General features: G+C 43.0%; 1 protein-coding gene across 1 annotated transcript in view; it reads right to left on the minus strand.

Annotated features, from left to right (window-relative positions):
• Positions 1-27,478, minus strand: part of tenm2 (teneurin transmembrane protein 2) — a 267,237-nt gene that overhangs the window by 204,787 nt on the left and 34,972 nt on the right. The window contains 1 exon segment of the mRNA XM_034223289.1: positions 2,184-2,536. Within this exon segment, the coding sequence (XP_034079180.1) occupies positions 2,184-2,409 (226 nt within the window). The 5' untranslated portion in view covers positions 2,410-2,536.

A 27,478-nucleotide genomic window follows, 5' to 3' on the forward strand; every position in this document is an offset into this window, starting at 1 on the left:
GAGGGAAGGGGGGTCAGAGGGCCTAGGTATAAAAGTCACGGCTCGCCACTGGTCAAAGAAAAGCAACTTTCTGTGTACCATCTTGCCTGTAAACTACGAGCTGCTCAAACTAATAACACATTGTTTCCATCGCTCACTCTCTCACGCACTAGTTACAAAAATATCTGGTTGAAAGATGAAGAAAACTCTGCTGCTTCTCTCCCTCTGTCTTTCACACTCTAAGTCCTTCTCTTTCTCCCTCCTCCCGTGGTGTCACAGTCCATATGGTGCTGCAACACTGTTGGTCTCCTGTGGCCACACTTCCCACGATGCATCTGTGGATGGGCTCTCTGAGGGAGCTGATAGGCTGGGAGGACTGTGGTATCGACCAGTTATCTCCTGGTGTGAGGTCAGCTTAGTGCAGCAGCGGAGTGTGTCCGGACAACACACACCACTGACTTCTAGTCTACTGTGCGTTCCACCAATCAATCCTCAATTTTTCTATCGTTACCATTGACTCCACAGAAAATAAATATGCTCTTCTGTGTGCCATTAAACATTTTCTTCTTTAAACTTCTGTCAGATTGATACATTTCTCTCAATTGTGTTCAAACCACGCACAGTCCGACATTTATCTTGACAGTTGCTTCAAGGTAAATGAAGACGTCCTATTTAGAAAATCTCTTCAAGGACCCTCAGAGATACATTTATTCTCTTTTGAGGGTAACTTTATAATTATTCCTCTCTCTTCTGTATTAGTGTGTTGTATGGCCCTTAGCTCTCTTCCCTTGTCTGTGTCCATGCAGAGAAAACAGAGCTTAGCCCAGATCAATCCCATTGAGTCGGACTCCTTTCACCAGCCAGGGATCAATAATGCCTGTTTCATGTCCCCCTGCAATATCCACGTGTGCACACACACACACACACACACACACACACACACACACACACACACACACACACACACACACACACACACACACACACACACACACACACACACACACACACACACACACACACACACACACACACACACACACACACACACACACACACACACACACACACACACACAAGCAGTTTAAAGACATGCCTATGAGAACAGACCCACCCCTTTAGAGTTGACCTATCGGCCTATTGGCTAACTTGCTCCCCAGGGGATACAGAAGTTCATTATGACAGGCTTTCCAGTGCTAAAGGTCTGTATTGGTTCTTTGCTGCAAAGTGCAGCATTTACAACAAATGATTACATTAACAGTTCGACACCAAGGCTTCGAAACACACATCATTTAAAAGTATACAGTATACACCTGAAAAAGCTATACATGTACAATATACAATATGGCTGATAAATGTGTGAATGTAGATGTTTAGGAATCAATGAACAGGGTTGGAAGGGCTACAAGTGTTGAGCTATGCTCGGCTTCATCATACGTGCTGGACAGAAACAAGACTTACCTACTGGAGCTACTGAGATCATTGGTAAATTGGTAAAGGAAATTGTCTTCCTTGAGTTTTTTGTTTTTTAGTTGCAATTGGGGCAGCCTTCATTATCTGTCACATCGAAAAGTTTATTTATAAACCTGGAAACTGAAATAAGATATTTAAAACTTCAAACACATCTTTTCTATACCTAATTTTTGGCTAAATCTTTTTATTGGGTTTCTTAATAACAGGGAAATTAAAAGATTGATACCCCTCTTGTGTGTGCTAACAAAAGCACATTGTTAGTTTAGCTAGAACTGCTAGCTTAGCACACAGACCGGAAGCAAGGGGGAAACACCTAGCCTGGCATCATTAAAATAAAAGTATATTAAAAATAAATCAGCTGTTATATTGCCCGTTTCTAATCCATACAACATTTTAAAAACAACATCTGCACAGAACCCATAAATCAACATAAAATGTTGTATGAATTAAACTAACAAGATATAACATGTAGTGGAAGAGTTAGGGTTATGGCTAAGTTAAGCTAACCAGCTAATGACTTTGGCTGTATAGTAAGCGTATGTGCAGTTAAATCACCTTTTTCATCTCACTCTTAGCAAGAAGCCTAAGCATATTTTCCAACATGTTTGAATTTAGTCATAAGATGAACTTGATTTCCTGTTTAATGTCACCAGTCCAGCACAGTATGGATCAAGCCCACAATCACAGTGTAATAAAGCATTTGAAGGGAATGCTTTGCTCCTCAAACTCACCTTGCCTGGAGTACTCATCAGCCTCGTGGTGGACAAGATCAGTCACACAGCCGCCATAGTGCAGCCTCTGCTCATGGTCGAAGGCCTTGAGCGTCTCGCTGGAGCTGTAGGACTTCTGGGTAGGCACACGGCACTCATCTGTGTCCAGCGACGAGGTGTTGTACTGGGAGTCTTTGGAGCAGCGACCCCTGGTCAGGGAGCGGTTCCTCCGATCCTTCAGATCCATGTTGAGGTTTAGTTGGGGGTAGGGATGCAAGGAGAAGAGATGGAAGTGAAGGAAGAGGAGGAGGTGGTGGGGGAGATGGAGGGGCCTCCTAGCGGGCCTCCGTAATGTCAATCTCCACTTCAGTCACCTGGAAAACAGAGAAAGAGAGAGGGAGAGAGTGGAAAAGAAAGCAAAGAGGTTGGTACAAAATTAATGGATGCACTGCTGTGACTCACTCTTGCTTTGCACTCCCCGGAGAATCTACAGAGAAAGTTAGGTAAGAGGGAGCGCAGCGAGTGGACATTTGAGCAACCAGGCAAATATACATCACATCGGAGTATTGATGCGGGATAAGTAAGGCTATTGTGGGGAGAAACAGAGCTGCCAGTGCTGTGGTCCACAGAGATAGTCGACCATCGACCGGGCTGAGGAAAAATGGTCAGCATACATTTGAAATCTACGACACAAACGCCATCCAATCATCTTAAACGGATGTCAGCCACGCATGACTACAGACACACACAAGTGGGCAAAGACGATGACAAGAAAAAGCAGAGAATGGAGAAAGTGGGAGGAAATCCGAGAGGAAAGAAGGATGGAATGATGGGAAGAGTGATGGCAGATTATCAACGCTGGAGAAAGGTAAAGAGCAGGAAACTAAGAAGGAAAAGCAGCCGGATGCAACAGGAAGGATGGAAGAAGTAGAGAAATGACTTGAGGGCATTGCTAGTCTCTCCCTCATTATCAGAGTGAGAATGAATCCCGCTCCCTTAGAGGCTGGAAGGGATAATCAAACACAGCCAGACGCACATACACCCAAACACACACAACACAGAAACAAACACGTTCAATAGCACGTGTACATTACAGGTGGAGGTACCTGTGCTGAGATAAAAGCATTACCCGGTCCTGACTCAGCTTGTGTATACTCCTTGTACACAGCTACACACATATATCTTCTATATGCCTCATCTGTCCACTGCTGTTGCATCACATCCCGCCCAATTCTAATCCATTCAAATGTTATACTTGTGGATGCAGATTATACATGATTATGATGCTAATACAGCATGATACTAGCGCGGCGGCCTTGAGCAACGCATTACATTAGCAGCTAAAGATCAAAGTACAACAATACAACAACCAGTAGTAATTGACAGGAATGCTTCCAGCAGCTGCCTGCATGGGATATTGATGGTAATAAATAGGTTACCCATGTTTCTATTGCTTCGGGCCGAGGAAAGTCTGGTCCACCCACTGCATTACAGCGTAGCATTGCATTTTCATCAAAATATCTCTCAGTCTCGACACAGTGTTTATTGATGTCAGAGCGGGGCATTTCTAAAGAATGGGCACCATTTGATTCAATATGTGATGTAACTAATTGCATGCTGGGACGGAGTTAGAATGAGGCAGGAAAAACATAGGAGAGAGGAGGAAACAAAATGTGAATCAATCTATTCAATGAGGGCTCATTTCAAAATGCTTAGAAGGTAGTATTGAAAAGTGCCCCACTATGTCCATTGATTAACAGTAGGTATTAACTCTCATAAAGAGCTCATTATGCACCGGCATCCATCACACAGGCTATTAGGAGTTCAAACTTAATGTGTTTGTAACTTGAATGGAGGGCGATTCATTTTTTTGGGACATTCTGATGCTAATGGTAGGGCTTTGTGAGTTTGTGCGAGTGCGTGCACTTTATGTTTAGTGAATAGAATAGGGGTGAGTGTTATGATAACATTTCAGATAAACTGCCTTCAAAAGAGGTTGTGTTTTATTGTGTTCAGGAGAAGATGTTGGCTCTTTTCTGAAATGTTCCAAAATGTCGTAGGCTGTCGAAGTACATATTTGGTGGATGTTATGTGAATATTGTGTAAATTAAGTTCTCTAGATTTGGGATTTATATTAATATCTTTTAAATATTTCTGAGGAAAATGTGAATATTTCCAACATAATAATTGTTTACAAAAAGTAATGATCATAACCAACAACCTTACAAGGCTGATAATATTGAACTATATAAATATATACTTATAATATTGCCCTTTTATTGTGAAAAATAGTTAACAGGTGTGTATGGCAATGACAGTAGAAGGACTTGAGTAATAGTTTGCGGGTTTAAAGTAAGTTGAGTAGAAGGAGAAAAAAAAGAATGAGAGATAGGTGTCGAAAGTGAAGAAAGCCAAGGGGTCAATTAGGAATCTAGAACACATATCAATCACCTTCCACCCACGCAAGAGTTGTCTTCAAGGTCGCAGAAGCACACTATACACACACACACACCAAACTTTTGTGTTAATTACTCCGGTGGCAGCTGCCTAACCCCCCATAGTCGTCACACTGTGGTAGATTATCTCATTTATCAGAGGTATAATGATTTATATCATTATGACTCATTATCTCATGGTATGCTACCAGTCAGTAACACAGACACATGCATATTCATAAAAAAAAAACACCACACAGGACTTGGCACCCACATGAACCTATAGCTTTCATGACAGTCCAAAAAGGGTGGTTAGACGAAGGAAGGAGAGAATAGACACATGTGTGCGATCGTGAAGTGACCATGAAATCCAGCCTGAATGAGAAATGTAATTGGAAGACGACAGGGAGGGTGGATAATTCATTTTCGAAATGACAAAGGTGAAGTTTGGTACAGATAATGACCTTACGACTGCAAATAAGAGCTTGGGAAGAAAAATATGGAAAATGACACAATGCAATTTCACTGTAACTAGAAATCACACCCAGTTAATAGGAAGCTAATGACATCAATGGATTAGCGAGCATCAAACAAGATGAATTCCCCTTCATTAATGTTTGATGTTTGAGATTAATTGATTGGATTGGACTTGAAATTGTTAGGATCTGTCTGTGTTGTTGTTTTGTCTTGTCTTTTTCTATCTTTGGTTTCCTGTGTTATTTTGTAAAGTGTTCACCCCCGTTTCCTGCCTGTTGCTTTTTGTCTGTTTCCCTCCCTGATTACCCGATTGTGTTCACCTGGTGCCGCTGTGTTTTCTCCTCCCTCCTCACCTGTCTCGTGTTTGTTTGATTAGTCCTGGGTGTATTTAAGTTCTGGGTTTTCTGTCTCTCTTTGTCGGGTTGTCTTGTGTATTGACGTGGTCTTCGGTGAGTGTCCTGTTCTGTCTGTACGTATATATAGCCTTGAAATAAAGGAACTATTTTTGTCACTTAATCTGCATTTGGGTCCTGCTTCCTACACACACCGTAACATTACAACCCGACCTGAATATGGGCCCAGCAGATCCTTTTGAGCAGGAGCTATTGGAGTTTTCCTTTGCTTTGGATGACTGCTCGTATCGATGGTTGGGAGCGTCCAGGGTTCAGCAGCGAGAGGCTGTTCTGGCAGAGGCACGCCGGATTACTATGGAGAAGCCAGGCTTGGTTAAATTCTTATCGGGCAGGATTTTGGATTTTCTCACGGTGTGTTATCCCCTGCCTGACAGCCCCAGGCCTCCCAACTCCCGTTTTGATACCACACGCATCGGTGTGGTCCGTCTGGCGTCAGCCCCTGCTTCTCACCCAGTGTTTGCTACAGTCCAGGAGCCATTCGCTGGTACTCGTCTGGCCTTTGGAGGTCCACGGAGCCTCCAAACGGCTCCTAAAGGAAGGAGTCGCAAGGCCAGGTTGGCAGCACGAGCCCAAAGGGCCAGGGTTCCAGAACCAGTTCAGCCCCCAGCAGCCACGGTTACAGCCCCAGTACAGGCCCCAGCAGCCATGTTTCCGGCCATGGTTCCAGACCTAGTACAGGCCCCAGCAGCCATGGTTTCAGCCCCAGTTCTGGCCCCAGCAGCCATGGTCCCGGCCCCCAGTCCCGGCCCCAGCAGCCATGGTTCCAGACCCAGTCCCGGCCCCAGCTGCCATAGTCCCTTCTCTAGTCCCTTCCCTAGTCCCTCCTCAGGTCACTTTCCTAGTCCCTTCTCTAGTCCCTTCTCCAGTACCAACCCTAGTCCCTTCTCTAGTCCCTACTCAATTCCTTTCTCAAGTCCTTTCTCAAGTCCTTTCTCAAGTCCCTCCTCTAGTCACTTCCCTAGTCCCTTCTCCAGTCCCTCCTTTAGTCACCTCTCTAGTCCCCTCTCTAGTCCCTCCTCTGGTCCCTTCCCGAGCCCTTCTCTAGTCTCTTCTCTAGTCCGTTCTCTAGTCTCTTCTCTAGTCCCTTCCCTAGTCCCTCCTCAGGTCACTTTCCTAGTCCCTTCTCTAGTCCCTACTCAATTCCTTTCTCAAGTCCTTTCTCAAGTACCTCCTCTAATCACTTCCCTAGTCCCTTCTCCAGTTCCCCCTTTAGTCACCTCTCTAGTCCCTCCTCTGGTCCCTTCTCTAGTCCCTTCTCTAGTCCCTTCTCTAGTTCCCTCTCGAGTCCCCTCTCCAGTTCCCTCTCGAGTCCCTTCTCAAGTCCCTCCTCTAGTCATTTCTCTAGTCCCCTCTCTGGTCCCTTCCCGAGTCCCTCCTCTAGTCAATTCCCTACTCCCATCTCTAGTCCCTCCTCTAGTCACTTCTCGAGTTCCCTCTCCAGTCCCCTCTCGAGTCCCCTCTCCAGTTCCCTCCTCTAGTCCCTCCTTTAGTCCCTCCTCAAGTCCCCTCTCTAGTTCCCCTCTCGAGTTCCCTTCTCTAGTTCCTCCTCTAGTCCCTCCTCTAGTCTCTCCTCTAGTCCCCTCTGGTGTCCCCTCTCTAGTTCCCCTCTCGAGTCTCCTCTCGAGTTCCCCCTTGGTTCCCCTCTCGAGTCCCCTCTCGAATCACGTCTCAAGTCCCTACCCAATGTCCTGGTCCGTTGGAGGTACCGCTGGGGGTCCTGCCAACTCCATGTCCTGTCCCGTTGGAGGCCCCGTCGACTACTCCTCTGCCGGGGGGTCCTACCAATCGTATGTCTGTCCCGTTGGAGGTCCCGCCGTCTACTCTCCTGCCGGGGGTCCTGCCAGCTCCTTGTCCTGTCTCGTTGGAGGTCCCGCCGTCTACTCTCCTGCCGGGGGTCCTGCCAGCTCCTTGTCCTGTCTCGTTGGAGGTCCCGCCGTCTACTCTCCTGCCGGGGGTCCTGCCAATCCTATGTCCTGTGCCGTTGGAGAGCCCCGCCGACTACTCTCCTGCCGGGGGTCCTGCCAACCCTGTGTCCTGTCCCGTTGGAGGCCCTGCCGACTACTCTCCTGCCGGGGGTCCTGCCAACCCTTTGTCCTGTCTCGTTGGAGGTCCCGCCGTCTACTCTCCTGCCGGGGGTCCTGCCAATCCTATGTCCTGTGCCGTTGGAGGCCCCGCCGACTACTCTCCTGCCGGGGGTCCTGCCAACCCTGTGTCCTGTGCCGTTGGAGGCCCGGCCGACTACTCTTCTATCGGGGGTCCTGCCAACCCCATGTCCTGTCTCGTTGGAGGTCCCGACGACTACTCTCCTGCCAGGGGTCCTGCCAACCCTTTGTCCTGTGCCGTTGGAGGTCCCGCAGACTGCTCTTCTGCCGGGGGTCCTGCCAACCCCATGTCCTGTGCCGTTGGAGGTCCCGCAGACTACTCTTCTGCCGGGGGTCCTGCCAACCCCATGTCCTGTGCCGTTGGAGGTCCCGCAGACTGCTCTTCTGCCGGGGGTCCTGCCAACTCCATGCCTTGTCCCGTTGGAGGTCCCGCAGACTGCTCTTCTGCCGGGAGTCCTGCCAACCCTATGTCCTGTCCCGTTGGGGGTCCCGCCGACTGCCCTCCTGCCGAGGGTCCTGCCAACTCATGGTCCTCTTCCGTGGGGAATCTTGCCGACACCTGTCCCACCGGCTCCGGATCCTGTCCGGTCGACACCGGCTCCTGCCCGGCCTCCGGGGCTGTCCGGTCTTCGCCCTCGAGCCCGGCCCCCTGAGAGCCACGGTCTTCGCCCTCAAGCCCGGCCCCCTGAGAGCCGCGGTCTTCACCCTCGAGCCCAGCCCACTGAGAGCCGCGGTCTTCGCCCTCGAGCCCAGCCCCCTGAGTGCCGCGGTCCTCGCCCTCGGGCCCCTGACTCTTCCTGCCGTTGCCTTCGCCCTCGGGCCCGGCCCCCTGACTCTTCCTGCCGCTGCCTTCGCCCCTCCATGGTCCCCACCTTGGACTCTGTCTTGCCGTCCGCCGGAGTCCCCCTTTTTGGACTCTGTCTTGCCCCCGGGCCGTCCGCCGGAGTCCCCCTTTTTGGACTCTGCCTTGCCCCCGGGCCGTCCGCCCGAATTCCCCTTTTTGGACTCTGCCTTGCCCCCGGGCCGTCCGCCCGAGACCCCTTCCTGGTCCTCTGCCTTGCCCCCGGGCCGTCCGCCCGAGACCCCTACCTGGTCCTCTGCCATGCCCCTGGGCGGTCAGTTCAGTCCCGTCCTCCTGACCCCCTCCACCCACCCTGGTGGCTTAGTGATGCGTCCCTCCTCCGGACCCCCTCCATCCACCCTGCTTGAGGTTTTGGATTTTTGTTTTTGTTTTGGGAAGTCTGGGATCCGTCCCTTGATGGGGGGGGGGTACTGTTAGGATCTGTCTGTGTTGTTGTCTTGTCTTTTTCTATCTTTGGTTTCCTGTGTTATTTTGTAAAGTGTTCACCCCCGTTTCCTGCCTGTTGCTTTTTGTCTGTTTCCCTCCCTGATTACCCGATTGTGTTCACCTGGTGCCTCTGTGTTTTCTCCTCCCTCCTCACCTGTCTCGTGTTTGTTTGATTAGTCCTGGGTGTATTTAAGTTCTGGGTTTTCTGTCTCTTTGTCGGGTTGTCTTGTGTATTGACGTGGTCTTGAGTGTCCTGTTCTGTCTGTACGTGTGTGTGTGTGTGTGTGTGTGTGTGTGTGTGTGTGTGTGTGTATATATATATATATATATATATATATATATATATATATATATATATAGCCTTAAAATAAAGTAACTATTTTTGTCACTTCATCTGCATTTGGGTCCTGCTTCCTACACACACCGTAACAGAAATACTGCTTTTACAGTAGTTGATTTTTTGTTTTCCATTAACACCAGTACTTACATTAAAGTGGACCTATCATGCTATATTTGAAACATATATTGTGGGGCCATACCTATTTAAAACATGTCAGAAGTTTTTTCTTCAAAATACCAAACAGATCACCCATTGTAACCATGCCTCTCACTGCTCATACCCCTCTTTTGCAGCCCTGTTAGAGAAACGCAGATTTTGGGTCCTTTGCTTGAAGAAAAAAAAGAAGAGGAGGCAGAGCTAATTCCTGATCAGAATTCTACCGGAGATAAAGTTAAATTCTGCTGTAATACATTGCCATCCTGTTTAAACCACGTCAAAGATTATTTCTGAAACAGTATGGATCTCAAATGCTTTTTCTCTTGCGGGTTTACCACAAGGTGAGTTATTTTTTATTTCCTGCTTTTTAAACACATGTGCTACAGTACAGGTTAGCTCTGAGTGTTAGCGAGGCTTGCTAATGTAAACAAAGACGAGATTACGTCCAAAACACGTCAGGCATTGTTTCTGATAGCAACTTTCTGTGGGTCCGCCGACGTCACAGCGGACGGACACGTCAGAGCGGATGGAAATCTGTATCCGCTCGTACACCCGTTTTTAAAAAATGTGGGTACGGAGGAAAAGAGAGTTTTGTTTTCTGACGCTGCGTGAGTTCCCCGACGCACCGGGGACACATATTTATGTATAAAAGACATCACAAAGTGCATTTTGCATGATAGGTCCCCTTTAAGTAAAATGACATGTTAACTTTTGAGTTTATTTATCAATATCTTGTTTTCACTACAGCTGACGTTCCTTTTCTTATGGCTTTTCTTTTTATGGCATCTCTCCAATTTTTGCACGCGGCACATCGACTGCCCTTTGTGTGTTTAGGGGTCATTATGATTGCTAATAATAAATAATCAGCCATATGCCTCCAATTTATGATCAGGTGGGATTCATCAGTCTTTTCACCTTGGTAGGAGCAGATTTGAATGAATTGTGAGGCAAACGTTGCGTTAACTTGCCTTATTCTTTCTCGGAACAAACATGTAAGAGAATGTTGCTTCATGAGGTCCATTCCGTCACAAAAGCAACAATTGCAATGTACTTTTTTCCTGAACAGGGTTAGGGTTAGGCAGTCAAACTCTAGTTGAGGTGACTTATTCAGTCTGTCCTCTGTATAGACTTAAAAGTAAAAGATATACTGTCAACCGTCTCTGGAGTGTTTCAGCAGTAGGTGCATTAGTGCATTTATGGTTTTGAAATTGCCTCAGGTGATATGTGTTTTCTTGCATCATGCCTCAAATGTGCCTTCAGAAAGTGCTGCAGAGACAGCCGGCTCTGGGAACATGCTGATCGCAATCGACCCGGCTCGACTGTGCATATTATTTCACTGCATTTGCAATGGTTACATGCGCATTGACAATAACCCAAAGACAATTAGCTTCAAAGATTCCATCACGCCATCTCATTTATCAAACAAATTAGCGGGGAGGCGGTGTGTGAGTGCCGGAGTAGATGCTGTTTAGGGTCATCACACTGTGGGAGGCTTCCTGTCCAGATGACTCCTATTGCAGGATGGGGCTCAACAAGGCCAGGTTTACTCTGTATAAGACACTATCCTATTCTTTGACTTTTATTAATATACAAATATTCTGACAGAGCTGGCACAGTTTAAAGCTTTTTTTGTAGGTATTCAGCTCTATGTGCATCATTATCATGTATCTGCAGATTTGTTTTAAATCATTCATTATTAAAGGTCCTTTAAACAACAGAAGATAATGGGTAGAGCATTTCCTATTATCCTATTCTAAGGTGACATCGTCAAATGTCTTTTTTGTTTCAGTCAAAGTCTTAACCCCCCCAAAAGTTGTGTTTTTACCATACATAAGACAAGGGAAGCAGTCGAGAAGTTTACATTTTGAAAATGTTGCTTGAAAAATGCCCTACACAAAAGAATAATACATAATAAATAGTCCAATATCTAAATGGATGACTGTTTAATTGCTATGCACTTAATTAATTAAACCTTTACCTGTATGTAAATATGCATATCTTCATAGACCTGATAAAATAGAATACACAAATAGGTTTTGCATTTGCATTTCTATCTCATCTTATCTTATGGTTAGATTAGAAGAGCCTTTAAAGCAGTAATTATCTGGCTCATTTAATTAAATTGTAACCGAACCAAAAGCAACAATCAGCCAACAAGACTGGTGGCTAAAAGCATGATAAAACCCAGCATGAAGCCTTTCCGTCAGAAAATGCATCCACTCTTCCAACACTCTTTGTCAACGGGAGATGAAGTTCTCCATTTGGTCTCTTTTTTCTCTCTCTCGCCTCTCTTGCCTTTTCTTTTTCTTTAATTTGAAAGGAATTTGAATAGCAAAAGACAGGCTATTGAAAACACAAGGCCACGTTATCACAAAAGACAAAATTGTGGCTCTGAAGTCTTTTGCTCTCAATGTTCTCCTGTTTTCTCTGCCGCTGCTCAAATTAAGTTGTTTACACAGTTTGCTCACAAAGACAAAGAGGGGAGTGACGGAGAGAAACAAAAGCGCAGACGTACAGTAGAGAGAAATGTCGCGTGAGAAAATAAAGGGGCACAAACAAATTTGTCGCTTAAGACTGGTACTCAATTACATGTAAAAAATAAAAATAAAACCTGCGTTTGTCTTGATTTCAGGAGCAGCATCTCACTCGAGGCGCCCATATTACACACTTCATCAAAGCATCCAATTACATGTTTAGCTTCCCCTTAAGAGCGGCTAATACTTGACATCATATCTTTAAGTGTAAATCCTTATTACCCTGACAAATAATTACTTCTATTCACCAGTGAAACCTTTTTTGAGTGTGCATTCTAAAGCAATGTAATTACTTTTAAGACTGTGTGGCAATAATAGCTTTTTGGTCAAATATCTCATTATGCACGATATACTTTCAATTCTGCTGTATGGATATCAATGAGCTGTACCAATGTGTGAAAAATGAGAGACGGCTCATGGGAGCTTTACTGTCAGGGGAAGGGCTGGGCATCCTGATTACTTCCTGTTCAGAGATGGAAATGTGCGTGTGTCACATGTATTAGCATATATAAATATTCGTGTATGTATCCACATCCATGACCTCTATCATTCTCCCCGCCTTGTTCGAAGCTTTGGACCGGGGCTCTGAGTGTGAGGCTCGGAGTGTGAGGCTCCTCTCCGCGAACAGTCATTAATCATGTCTTCGATCTCAGGTGGCATTGAAAGTGCACGCACGCACACAGAAATAAACATACTCACACACACACATGTACACACACAAGGCTAAAGGGTGTCTGTGGGATGCTTACATGGCTCCAGATCAGCTGGAAACTGCGGCCCTTTCTGGGTCCAAGATGATCTGTGAGCCAACAGCTGAGGGGCGTGCAGGACAGGAAACATTTCATCACTCCCTCTCCCACACACCTCGCCTCATTACCTCCGACACCTCTTTCAGCCAAACAGAAAAAAACTCTCGCTCATTTGGTGTGATGGGTCGTGGTATTTAGTAGCTGTGTCACTGTTTGCATTTTACTATGAGATGGCATGCCTTCTTGGTCGGTGACTTTGCGGTGATATTGATGCACAAAAGTTATTTTTTGTGCTAACAGATTTGATAATAGGCAGCAACTAAGAAATATTGTTGTTTTTGATAAACCTCCATATTATTATGTAGATTATTCCATTAGTTGTGCACTCCACAAATTGTGAGAAATTAGGCAAAAATGTTCCATCCCTGATTCTCAAAGTCAAACATGATGGCTTTAAATGTCTCTTCATTCCAAAACCCAGATCATTTCACTTTAATATGATTTAAAACAGATTAAATCAGGACATTTCCATATTCAAGGAGGCTGAAGTCCACATTTTCAGATATTTCATATATATCTTTTCATTTAAAAATTACTTGAAAAATGGTTTTACTATCAAAAATGTGCAGATTTATTTCCTTCATATCCTTCAGATTTTCAGTTGATGCTAATTCATTTTTGTTGACGCTAGTCGCAACAATACACTACTTCTGAACGCAGTTGTTGTTTTGTGCACCGAATGGTCATATCTTATATTTACAGTGTAAGAAGCAACATCAAAAATTGTCCTCCAACATTCTCAAAGCCAAAATCCCAAGAATATTCACGTACAAAATCAGGCAATCTCTCTACACTCTAAAAACGAATTCAGGCGACCTTTCACCTCCACTTAATTAAATGCATGGTTGCAAGATAAAAATGTGAGTTAAATGATTTAGATAAATATTTTAAGTTGCAAACATTAATTTATAAGTTGTGTTGACGTAATAATGTTGGTAATTACATCAACTTAATATTGTGTGTAATTTGAACTCTGATTTCTGCGTTAATTGACTTAAAACTAAATTCAAGTTGTAGCAAGTAATGCAATTGGCTTGATAACTTAATTGTTCTACACCTTGAGTTAAGGATTTCAAGTCCACTCCCACTTAACATGCCTGGACAAGTTCCGACAGTTAAGACAAATAGAAATATACAAAGGACATTTTAAGGTGAGTGGCATCTCTTGTCATTCAAATACAGTAGCCTTGTAGTTGCACTGTATAGGCAAATTGCTGTTTGACCAAAATTAGCAGCCTTTGAACTGTGAATAGTTCTGTGAGAGGATACAAAGTAGTAGAGGCTACTGTGAGAGTAAAAATACTTTGGGTACCATTGTGATGTCGCTTTTTATTAAAAATGAATCTCGGTGAAGCAGATCAAGGACATGCTTCTTCAGGTAGGATCGTTATTTAGAGTTGTCATTGAAATGCAAGTTGTTGGCAGTCACCCATTCAGAATATATTCATTTAGGTAATTTCTCTTTTTTTCCTTTTTCAAAAATAGCACAATACAATTGAAGTACGCAGAGAACTATAGCCATCCACTGCCTTGTCGTGTACCTTGGAGAAAAGGAAGAGGACATTTTCAAGGAGTTTAGCGACGTAATTAAAAATCTTGAAATAAAATAAAATCCATGGGCACAGTGGACACAGGACAAAAGTACTGCTCTGTCAGTTACATTTTGAAGCATATTGCACTTTTGGCCACACCCCAATCAATAATATCTTACAGTAGCAACGTTCAGCATGGATAGGTGTTGACAGCAATGGCATGGGAAAAGGATTGTGTAACATTTGAAAGGTGGCTTCTGCTCTTCTGCTCCAGTTCACATATTGTATGGAACCTGCAAAAAAGATGAGAAGATACACTAAAACTTGCACGGTTGTGATTGATCAAATCTGTCCACATGCATTCAAACACTAGGCAAAGTACTCAAAAGCACCTCTGTGTGTCTTCAGGACCACATTGCCATGACGACACACACATGCAGACTCAATAGGGGAAAACAATACCAGCGTTGCTTTAGCAGCTGGTAATAATGGCTCTGAATTCGCTAAGAGTTTAAAAAGTATGCATTACCTAATTCATTATCTCTTATGCGCTAACCTATTATTTAATGTGCTTCAAAAGGACATGAATGTCGCCTTCATCAGTGACCGGTCCAGCCCAGGATCTGACCATACGATGGCAGCCATCGTGGTCGAGGGAAACAAATGAATGAGCAAGCATTCTGCGTTAAATGTGTTCATACTGTTTGAAATAATGACTGTCGGCAGTGTAAACATCTTTGTTACATCTTTTGTCAAATGGATGTGTGTGATCTGCAGATTGGTGGCCATTGAAAGTTTGTTTCTGTAGTTTTACAAAAACTTTACAGATTTGACATATTTGGCACTGGTTTTAAATATGCAAAGGCCTCTAACTTCGTTGTGATGGCAGCATTTATTTGCTGTGTGCCCATCTCCCATGGTAATATGGCTAATGTGTTTATTTATTATTTGTGGGGCAATTTAAGTGTGTGTTATTTATCTTTTTTTTCAAGATTTAAATGAAGCTCAGCGCAAGTTCTTTCAGGAAGACTGGGGTTGCGGTCGGATAGTTTAAAAATCAGCTCCTAAGTTCTAACCCTATCGTCTATTCCTTGACCTCTGAGTGAAACGTCACGGGGTTAAGGGATAGTGGATAGGAGAATTCAAAAGGATTTAGGAGAAGAGACCGCGGTACTTTAGAGAATCCGAATGCACTTTCACTATCCAACGTGTTTATGATGCGCCAGCGGACGTCATGAATGTGCGTCTGCTGCTGTGGGGAAACTATGGAAACTATAGTTTTCTATAGCGGACTACAACATGGATGTTTAATAAGAATGAGGGACTACTGTAAACTCATCTAGAGACTCTGCACCGTGCTCTGATGCTGTTGCTTTGCTTTATGAACGTGGACAAGAGAGAAACATATTCTTCATGACCAAAGTTGGAATTTAAATAAAAAAGGAAAGTGAAACTTATGCTCGTCACCCTCTCCCTCCGGTCCACAGTAATACAAATGATCCCAATACGTATGATTGTATGAACTATTAAAAGATCTTAAAAATAAATACAAATGTATTTATTGTAAACGTTAGTCCTTAACATCTATCACTGTGTATATCACCATTCAAACATCTTTTAAAAGTCGAACAACCCCACACAGCTCAGTGAAATGTTGACTTTATTTGATCATTTCAGTAAAAACTAACGTTCATATTTCTCTTTTTGATTATAATACTGATGAACGTTCAGAAAAAAGCACTTTGGCAACTTACCATATAGGCTACCTTTTAAAATGCTTAATAAGCACCGTAACTTTCATGATATAATTTCTCCGTCATAATCGTTTGTTTCCGTGAACGGCCGACTGTTGTGTGACGGCAAATGCTGCGGCTGCAAGGCATTGTGGGGACAGCATTTTCTCCTCTCCTTTCGGTTAGGGAGGTCCAGTGGTTCCTAAGCTAAAGGAGGTTATAAAGGAAGTTTGAAACCTCCTTTCCTATCATTCTAGAGAATTCGAACGGCACTTATCATGGCTGCCAGTGACGTACTTCCGGGTCATTTCACTCCGTTAGGAAGGTTCCTAAGCTAAATGGACTATTCGACTTCAGCCTGGGTGTATATACATTCACTTCGCAGCTGCATATAATCAGCTCATCACAGGCGTACTCTTTAACCTATTACATTTCACCTCATTCTCCAGCAGCCAATCAACGTGCTGCAGCCAAACTATAAAATGGTTCTCCTCTCTCCTGCAGTCAGCTGTGATTTCAGGTGTTCATGCACCTTATCATATGGCATGTGTCAATAAATGTTCAAACTAAATGAATTCTCTCCTGATTGAAACATCATGTGTTGAAATAAACAACTGCAGTTCAAAATAAAAAGTGAATTGCCTAATATTTTTGTTGTGGAATCAATTAATTTCTTTCTTTAAAGGCAAAAACATGAAAAAGCTAAGAAAAAAAACACCATGGGCTAAGTGGGCTAAGTACCCGCTAAACCACTTTACGGCAGATGTCAACAGTGGCAGAGCCTCTGGTGGTTGACAAATTAGAACAGAGGGGCCGAGCTGACCAATCGGAGCACACTGGGCTCACAGGGAGGGGGGGGCAAGACCTGCAACGACCCGTTTAGTGGAGAGAGTGAATACACGTAGTTTACAGAGATGCTGTATGCGAAACAATGTGAGTTTGGAAAATTGCACAGTATAAATCTATTCTAGTAGACCTCAACAATGGAATTATGATCAGTGGAAATGGCCATGACATGTGACCTTTAAGAAATGACATATCCTCTGTAATTAAACCTATCTCTATTTGGTTTGGTTTAATATGAACTGAAATACAATGAAGCCAATAAACACATTTAGCAGTCAACATAATATTGTATTCATTAAAAAATGTTCAGCGGCAATGTAGATCTTAAGTGGACTTAGTTTCCCTCTCACTGAAGAGTTGTTCTCCTTTGCAGAGTAGGAATGAGAACGAGGGGACGTCCCCTGTGATCAGCCAGGCTGAATGCACTAATTATTATGAATTATTGTTGAGGCCGTTCAAGAGTACGGGATAAAAGTTACACACCAAGGTCTGCGTGTGTGCCTCAGAGTTCTGGTCCCTGCAGGGAACGAGATGGATGTAAGTCGCCGCCCTGATCAGGAACTGTGAACACACCTCACCCACCTCCCAGTTTCTTCTCCTCTCATCCTGTCACTTGTCAGGATGGAAATGAAGGGAGGGGAAACAATCCACCCCTCTCTCTTCCTTGCACTCGGTGCCTGTGTAATCTCCACACTGGGCTGCAGAGTGCCACAGAGCCTCTGTTTATTAGACTAATCCTTAAATCCACATTCTGCAGGCCTCGCAAAGCTTTAATCTGACTCAAAACAAAGGGATTAGAGGCGACAAGGTCCCCCTCTCTGTCTCTCCGTGTCTGCCAGAGTGTCGCTCGGGGTGACGCACACATGTACACAGGAACATGCCGGCACTGTTGCATGCTCTCGCCCGTCACACCCTTATTTGCTAAAGACCGATCGGTGTGTGTGAACCCTCGCATTCACACATGCTTCCTGTGAACACAAGCTGGCTGCGACAAGACAGCCAGTTAGAGCCAAGGTGCAAACAAACTGGGTAATTACACATAGCTCAAAAACTCATGGGAGAAATGACGGACAAGATGAGAATGAGCTGTGGGAATGAGACACGGGGCGACAGCGGGGAGGATACAACCGGAATAACTTAACAAACTTGGCTTATATTATAGACACGGCTGCAAAAGCAACAGAGGAGGATACTTTCTTTTACGCAGAAGCGGTGGATGCCAACATTCTACTTTGGGGGCCACAGGCCTGTTACAGTATAAACACAAAATAAAGCACAAACAAATCAATATTTGTCAAGTATTTATCTGCATTCAAGGGAATTCATATCCACTCTATGACACCAGGAGAATCTTTTACAAATGTACAGCTCAGTTAAGTTTCTTTACAACACCCTGGGCGCACTTTAGACAGATGCTGCAGCTGCCGGTGGCATACTAGGAACTTATTTAATTTTCTCCTTGTTATTCTCCTTCACACAATTAGAATCACATTTTCATTAGTTTCTCCCTAATGTGGACAATGACAAATTAACCGCTGAGCATATACTCAATGTTAATGCTAACAAGTAAGTAACATATAGTTCGTTTAGCAAATTAAGTCACTAAGAAAGTAGGGATCCGTTCACTTTCTGGCTCCTTTTACATATCTTTCAGGTTTACTAGGTTGTCATTTAATGGCAAAGCCTTACATTCTCCTTTTAGTTCCCGTCTGTGTCTGATAACATTATTGGAAACATCAAGACTCATCTTTGCCAGCACTGGCTCTTGCAAATTGTGGCCTGAATGAGATCTACATATAGCCTGACATGTAGTCTAATACAGTGGTTCTCAACTGGTGGGTCACGACCCAAAAGTGGGTCGCGGATGTGTGAGTCAAGAAAAAAAATTGAATTGAATTTTTTTTTTTTCTTTTGGGGGAAAAAAGTCAAACTTTTATTTTGAAGGCCCAGTTTTCTAACGCTGTCCATGCAGTAGGCGTTAGACTGGAAGTACCGGAGACCAGTAGTCACGTAATGATCATCTTCTCAATAAAACGTCTTTGCTGATGTTTTTTCGAGTCTTCTGGCCAATCAGAATCAAGATTGTTGCCGGAAGTCCCCACGGAGAATAACCTTGCGGTAGAACTATTCTTTATACATCCATGGGTACAACTTCAGATCAAAATGAACACATAATGAAATATGACCCCCGGTTTGATGATTGACAGGTCACAGAACAATGGGAGCTATCTACCCTTACCCACAATTTAAAGTAATTCACACAAACTATCTCCTCTTTGCTCTTCTCTCTGTGTGGAGCAGCAAGCTGTCAGAACTAAGTGAAAAACAAACAATGGCATCAAATATTATTAATATGTCGGGTAGTAATAGATTTATTTATTTTGTTCTCAGAGTACCAGAATGCGTAGTTTATGTTAGTATTTCTGAAAATCTCCTGGGGGAGAATCCCCCCAGACCCCCTTCTGGAGATGGGTTTCCAGCATGTGTGCCTTTTTATACAGTTCAGCTTTGATTCCATCATCTCATAAACCTTTTTTAAAAGCATACTTTAGTTCTGTGAAGGGATATATGCACTGTACTTCACTTGAATTATTAATGTATGCTGAAAAGCGTATATATTACAGCACGATCTTTTGTTGAATAGATTTGAGTGCTTCAAAATGTTGGGTCGCGATTTATTGACCAAGTAAAAAGTGGGTCCCGAGGCCTGACCAGTTGAGAACCACTGGTCTAATATGTTCTCCTCTCAGACTTTTAGTGCACTAGTATACACGCTCTTGCTGTAGTAGAAGTCTTCAGCGACAGGGATTGTTGCCACAGCTTGTCACACAGTCTGCCATTGTTTGATCATCAGCTGATGATGATCCAACCCAGCACCTGCCAGCAAAACGTATGTATGTATGCAGAATGCCAGCTAGGCCAAATAAATCCTCTGATATCTTAAGGATTTGCCAGTGTTAGTGTTATTGTACCTGTGAGGGATAAACAGCTTACATTTTCTTTGAGATTTTAGTTACGTTTATGCAGTTTGAAGTTGTCAACTATTTTGTAGAATAGCTTAGGTCAACTTTAATTAATATGCTTTAATGAAAATACAAATGTATTGCCTTTGTAGTAGGCTGCATCAATATAAAATGCTATCCAAACACTTGGGTTTAGAAGATAGATGGATATAAAAAGTGTCTTAAGTGTTTAAAGAGTCCAAACATTTCAATTTGGTTTGTTACTTTGTGTTCTTTAAAGCTCAAGCTTGATATTTTGGCTGTCACCATATTTTTGGAACCAGAAAGGACCAGAAGGTGGAGCAAAGTACGACCTAAACACACATCTTATTGAGGGCACCTACATTAGAAATAACCTTTTATCAACTAATGTTAATTAAGTTAATAAAAAACACGAACAACACTCAAACTATAATGAAGAAGACTAATGGAGACAGGCGGAGACCATAAACATATTAAAATATAGTTTGGCGAGGTTGTTAAATAAGTAGCAAGTAGAGTCATTTTCTCATAGACTTCTAGACAATTGTTTCACCGGATGAAAGAGTGCAGGTTGAAAGCACCTCACTTTCAGGTTGAGCTTTGATAGCTAGCGTGTGGCTACACTGCTACTGGGGATAAATGAGTGTTCCATTTCACCTCCTCTATTTGTTTGCCACAATATGAAAAGGCTGCATGTTGGCAATGCAATGAAATAACTCATTGTGTGTGAGAGTCAGCATCTGACCATAGTGTGACACCGTGGCATCATATTGTAAGGATATGGAGCACATCCATGCTGGGCTGTGCATCTGACAGGAGCGTTAGTGCAGGTGAAGGTCATGTGCAATAAAGAACAGCATGACATTCTACAGATGGATAATGTCAGGAGGGGGGTCACGGAGCGATGCTGTCTTTTCTTTTATTCAGCGAGGGAATTCCTGCTCATCCTCATTCAGAGGAATCGGGCGCCTGCTGGTATGTGCGTGCGCTAAAATGGGCATGTGTGAATGTGTGGGCTTTTTCACCTATGCCCTAGGAACTAGCTGTAGCTCAAAGAGTCAGGGCAAACTTTGCTGCGGTACTGCCAGCGAGTTATTAAAACAATCGAGTGCTGACAAGCCCTGCATTCTGTCGCCGAGGGAGAGGGCTAGAGCTTAATAACTCAGTGTCACGCCTTGACATTCTTACCATCTGTCTGGGTAAAATATTCAAATGTGCAATAAATGTCACTGGGGACAGACGGTGACACTGTCTAATTAACACTAGACAGAGGTGACACACTGAGGGCTTTGGCTGGCTTTTACTGTACAACATGCATCGCCTGGGTGTGTGTGTGCATGTGCCATAACTTTTATGCAGAGGCAAAGTGCTGAGGGACACTGTGGCAATTTTTACAGATATTCTGTCTCTTTAGAGGAAAGGCAGCTATTGTTTAACTTAACAGAAAAGTGTAGCACTAACACACACATTCAAACGTGTAAATGACAGTTGCTATAGGGTTATGCAACCCTGGAGCAGAGAATAAAGGGCAGAGAAAAGTCATTTTCTCTGACTCAAATGTCAAATTAGGGGAAGAGAAAAGATTGCCAGACATGTACAGGTGTCTGACGTCAACCCAAGTAGATACAAAAAAAGAGGCAAAGTCAAACTAGTGCAGGTTTTTTTTTATCCCCTTTATGTTCGAGAACAAATCTTAAAATTGATCGTTATAAAACGTTAAGCTGATTGAAAATGCAATTTAAGTAAGCATAACCGAGACAAAGTAGCTGACTGAAAAACGTCTTGCAAATTAAGAGAACCAACCTTAAACATGACATTTAACCATGAAGCCTACATGGGTCTAAGTGAAAGTAGTTAAGTGTGTACTGTAGAGTCAAAATAGCAGGCCCTGAGCACTTAACATTTGTGCAGTAAAAGGATAAACATGGGTAGCAACGGGTAGAAAATGGATGTCTCCAGGATGTAGTGCTGTTTTGTCTTAGTTTTTTTTTTTTAAGTCCTATTCTGCACAATGGTTAGGCAAGGACATGAAAGAAACACACATTAATGGCTAAAAGAAATAGTTCACAGCCACTCTAGAAAACCTGTGAGGCTGCAGTGCTTAAGATTAATGCTAACGATAGCAAGCTAACATGCTCACAATTAAAAGATAATGTTGTCATGCCAATGTTGAGATGGAAATAAACTATTATCAGACAATTTCAATGAAAGTTCTTGACAAGATTTTGACAATACAAGTAAATAAAATACTAGAAGTGAACAACTACACTACCAACGAGCAAAATGTACTGTTTTTTTCTTTTCAAGAAAGCAAAAGCAAAGATTGTGGGCACAACATGAATCCATCTGCAGTGTTGGATTTCATAGCAGTGTTCCACTTAATAGGTTAACATTTCTGCAGGATGTTGAGTTAATTTTAAGACTTGTAAATCATTTGGGTGGATTTGCCATATCTCTGGAACCCATTTTCGATTTTGATGATTGACACCACTTTTGAACCGTTAGAGCCAATAGAATCGAGGGGAAGTTCCTAAATCCATCTAAACATTACCATTGGTGAATGAGAGTGATGCGCAGCCAGCATGCCCAAAACCGGAAGCTCTCATACACTCTCGTAGCTCTCATAGCAGCTATATATGAAAACTAGTCTTATTGACATAAATGTTATGATGGATTATGAGTAATCATTTCAAAGGGACACAGAGACATTGGATTAACCTTCAGCAGCGTTTATATGCGTTGTAATGCCATTGAACACAACTTTTGATCAGAAAACAGCAAAGGTAAGACGTATTTGCATTTTGGCCATGTAAAGTGAAGTTGTGTGTTGTCTTTGCCAGCCTTTGCTGCCCTGAGTTCTGGTTGCACAGTGATGATACTTGTACCATTGGAATCTTTCATATGATATTTTGTTTGTGCAGATCCGATGAAGTATAACATATTTCTACCGTGAGTTATGTGCAAGGTGCGTTAGCACTCTTTCGCTTATATATGCTAATTCGCTTCACGTTAGAGTTGTGTTTTGTTTCGGTAAAAATGGTTCATATCGTCAGTTAGCTGAGTTTCTTCCCGTTAAGTGGGTATGACACATTAATAGGTTGTTAAATGTTAAGATGCCCTGAGACACAGTTTCATGAAAAAAGCCCCATAGCCCCAGGTTAATACTAAGATCAACACAATCTTTTTTTAGATAAACTTAGCCCCCTTAGGTTTACATTTCAGACGTTTTATTATATAACCTTTTTAAGGACCCACAGTCACACCGAAAAAACCTGAAACATTGACTTTAATTAAGTGCATTACTGTATGTCAACACATTTCAGTATTAGGCTAATTGAAAGCAATAATATTACGTTGAACCTATTTAAACTTAATATTGTAGCTTTCAACTAACCTAATACAGTTGTGTGAAATGTGTTGACATAATACACTTCAAGTCAACGTTTGAGTTTTTTCAGTGTACCGGTGTTATATTTCGATTCACAACAGTCACAATTACATCGATTCATGTGTGTCCGGTAGGTCTGAGCTTCCCGTCCTATTAAAACATTTTCACCTCTCTCTGTCATATCACTTAAAAATGTGCAGAGCTGGCTGCTCCTCTGCCAGGTATTGGCACCAGTTCAGTTTCAGTTAGATAAGATGAGCCTAGCGGTGATAAAACATGTTAATACTTATAATCCTCTACAAATGGCACAAAGGACCTCTTCATCATATTTCATCTCTGCTCAAATTGTACATTGCAGCTTAATAAGCAAAAACGTGTAGATGTTTTAATATCTAATATATCGTAATAAATATGAATGTACCTGCCAGAATGTGCTTTAACTCTAAACACCCGACAAATACATGGCTCACATACTCTCCGTGATTCTCTCTGAGTCTGTGCTGCTCTCACTCCCCTCTCTGTACTCTGTAAGAGGCTGTTGTATGAAGCACCTTTTAATGGGTTTGTGAGGGATATATTGGACTTCAGTAGGATATTTGACACACTGTGCTGTGCTGACATGTGTGTGTGCATTTCGATAAGTGCGTGTGCTTTTTGGATTGTCATGTAGGGCCCTGTATTACGGCGCTTTTCCACTTGTGTTACTGTGTGCACTCACACTCCAAAGCCATTAGATTCTATACGAAATCCTGAAGCTGAGAACTTTGAGGCTGAGAGCGCTGCAATTGACAGGCTGGTATGCTGTAGAGCACGTCTCTCCACTCTTGATCCGTGGTACCGTACCCAATCTCCACTGCGGCTACAGTTGCACTTTCACACATGCATTTTGACTCTGTTACTCTATCTGTTCTCTGCAGCCCACATGTGGGGGCCACTGTCTTTAGTTGTTTTCCATATTTCAGAGGTACAAAAGATAGCCGTTTGGTCTGCATTTGTCTGTGCCTGCTGTACTGTGAATTAATCTAATGCCATTTACGCATCGTCTCAGAGTGGTATTTCCGCCCTTCGGGGGCCAATATGACCACCAATGACATAGCTGACTGGTCTCATTTAGCATGCTAGATTTACCTTCATTAGGGAGGATGCACACAGAAGGAAAGAAATGAGGGGTAAGAGGGGGGGACGAGAGAATGACAGCTAGGCTTTTGGGGGCCACTTTGCAGTAAAGCTGGACAAAAAGCCAAAGACGTCTCGTAAAAAAACCAGCCATATCCAATCCATAATGGGTACCCAATAGAGAACATTGATTAATTTAGCAGTTGGAGTTAAATGAAATGCTCACCACACAGGGTTACAATAAAACACAGCGAAGAGCTTTATACACGTTTCTGGGCTGTACCTTAGAGCAGTGGTTCTCAAATGGGGGTACGCGGACCCCTAGGGGTACGTTGGAGTACTGCAGGGGGTACATGAGATTTATTTTATGTTAATGAAGAAAAAAAAGAAGATAAATATACCAATTTTAGGAAAAGTAACGAAGTTTGAGCAGTGTGGGTTTTATATTAATAGACTAGAGTTACACATATTTCAACACACAAAGTGTAATATCAATCAATCAATCAATCAATGTTTATTTATATAGCCCAATATCACAAATGTTATTTGTCTCAGTGGACTTCACAGTTTGTACAGAATATCAGTATGACAATACGACACCCTCTGTCCTTAGACCCTCACATCGTACAAGGAAACACTTCCGGAGAAAACCCACAATAATAATAACTGCAGTTTGCCTCCCTGTCAGAATGACAAAGGTCCTCAGTGAAGCACAAGCCCATGTTTCTCACTAAATTGTAAGTACAACTTATTAAAAAGATCAGTTCAATGCAACTAATGTCGTCTGAGTGTTATTGCATGATGTTAAAATTGGTTTGCCATGAATTTAGTGATGGATTGTAAACATTTGAAATGTAGCATTTAAGTGTTTCTCAGTTACAATGTTGTTGGTTTAATAATTCAGACACTGATGGTGCAGCGCTGTACTGTACCTCTTTATACAGGCATTTTCCCCCTAACAAATAGTTTTTTTGCGCTGATCAGGGGGTACTTGGCTGCATTTTTTTTTCAAAGGGGGTACATTATAGAAAAAAGTTTGAGAAGCACTGCCTTAGAGTACAGTGACTCATTAGGTTTTGCAAAAATAACATGCATTTTATGAAAAGCAATTAGAAAGACTTAAAAAACTATTCATCCAAAGATAATTGGCTTTCATTAGTCAGTCCTTCAAACAATACAAACAAAAATCAAAATTCATTACAAATGAGGGAACTACAAATCTACCCAATGGGGTAATATATATTTAGACATATTACATGATCTCTGTTGCAATACGTCTTCTGGCCGCTAATCTTGCATCCAATGGGCAGATTTGTTTTCTGATAGAAATAGTAAAATTGAAAATAAAAATATATGACCTGGGTGGTGAAATGGGTTCTACATGCAGTGATGAGTTATTTCAGATGTTATCTAAGAGATTAGGACTGTAACTGTGTTCCTAGAAGAACATGTTTACATGCTTTAATGTTTTCATACAGTCTCTCCAAATATACCTGTATAAATCCCATGTCTGAAACACTCTGTTTAAGCGCATGTCTCTTTAAGAAACGTCCTGAACAAAACTGATTGGTCCATCTCAGCGTCTGTACACCATAATTGCAGCCGGGGAATGATTGTAATGCACTGCAGATGCAGTTCTACATATCTATATATATTTTTTAATTACAATTTTCAGAAGTACTGACAGACCGTTTAAAGGCGCAGGGTGCATTTCTCTTTAAGCGCTTTGATACTTTTACAATGTTATGTAGCATTTAGACCTACTTTATAATACAAATAAATGGAAATCTTACCTTTTACAATAAGGGACCTTTAATATTTGCCAACCTAAGCCGCACCAAGAGAAACAGATGCTACAGGCTAACCAGAGGTCAAACATCAGGAAAGGCACATATTACCCTTTAACTCTGTGACACAAAGACAAAGTAACACCAGAGTGCTCGAGGAAATCACACAACGAGGCTGGAGATGTGTGTGTGTGTGTGTGTGTGTCGGTGCCTCAGTGTGTGGTCTCATGGAGGATATATCCCACAGAAACTGAAGCACACCGCTCAGGCCCCCCTGCGACAAACCGCGTGAGGTCACCAATAATGAGTCCTGGCCCTTGCTCTGGGTCAAAGTCACAATAACTGCGGGCGATAAAGTGGTTTCTATGGAAACTGGTGGTTTTTCCCGCAAATCAGAGAGGAGAAAGGAGTCCTCAGGGTGTGCATGTCTCACAGCACTCAGACCCCTGGTGATTTATCCCTGACAGCTCCTGTAACACACTTAACCATTAGGACACAGTGATAAGAGATAGCATAGTCTGGTACACAGTTTTTGGGGGTGAGATAGGCGGGACAACTGCCTGCCCATCGCTCTCATTTTTGTTGGTTCTCAGACTGCAGTGTCCAACATCATAATTTTGAGCTCTTCAAAAATGCTTTAGCTGCCAGTTAAAATACACCAGCGATAACTCATTGTGTGGTGGCCATTGTGATTGCAACAGCCATCATGCTATGCAAAATAAACACTGGAAAAAATTGCCTTTTTGTCCTATACGCCTACACCGGCACTTTATAAAACCCTATTTATGAAAAATATTTCGTAGGCTGCCACTAAAGCAAGGCCAACGCTGTGCTTTAAAATACAACCCTGTAGGAGTGGGTGAACTGTTTGAAATCACTGTATCAAAGAGCATTTTTAAGATCCAACTGAGATCTGAAGACATTTCTTAAGAACCACCTGAGCTCCTTGCTCTGACTAACTGGTGAGATTGATTACAGCTCCGTAGGGGACTCCTGTGACCACAGAACTCTTGCAGAACAGCCCGATTTCTCTGAGACACAGCAGTAGTAGTAGTAGTGGTGGTAGTTGTTGTATCAGATGTGGCGTGGAGTGGTCAAAATAATAGTGGTTGTATTTCGGGTGGCAGCAGCCGCACCAGTCTTGTATAGTGCTGTATTGATGGAGATTGGAGTGGAGTGCGCTCCCTCCTCCTCCACACACACAGGCCTATATTGGATTTCACGCTGGCTGCCCATTCACCAGACACTGCAGTGCATTCCTAACCAAGGGCCTTGAGGCAATACGGCTGCTTTATTTGTTTATAATGTTTAGGCTTCCCGCAAATGGCTTGCGCTGCAGTCCCGATAACTATGCATAGTTACATTTAGGCAATCGA

This window comes from Gymnodraco acuticeps, unplaced genomic scaffold (genome assembly GCF_902827175.1).
Source record: "Gymnodraco acuticeps unplaced genomic scaffold, fGymAcu1.1, whole genome shotgun sequence".
In the NCBI taxonomy this organism is placed as follows: Eukaryota; Metazoa; Chordata; class Actinopteri; order Perciformes; family Bathydraconidae; genus Gymnodraco; species Gymnodraco acuticeps.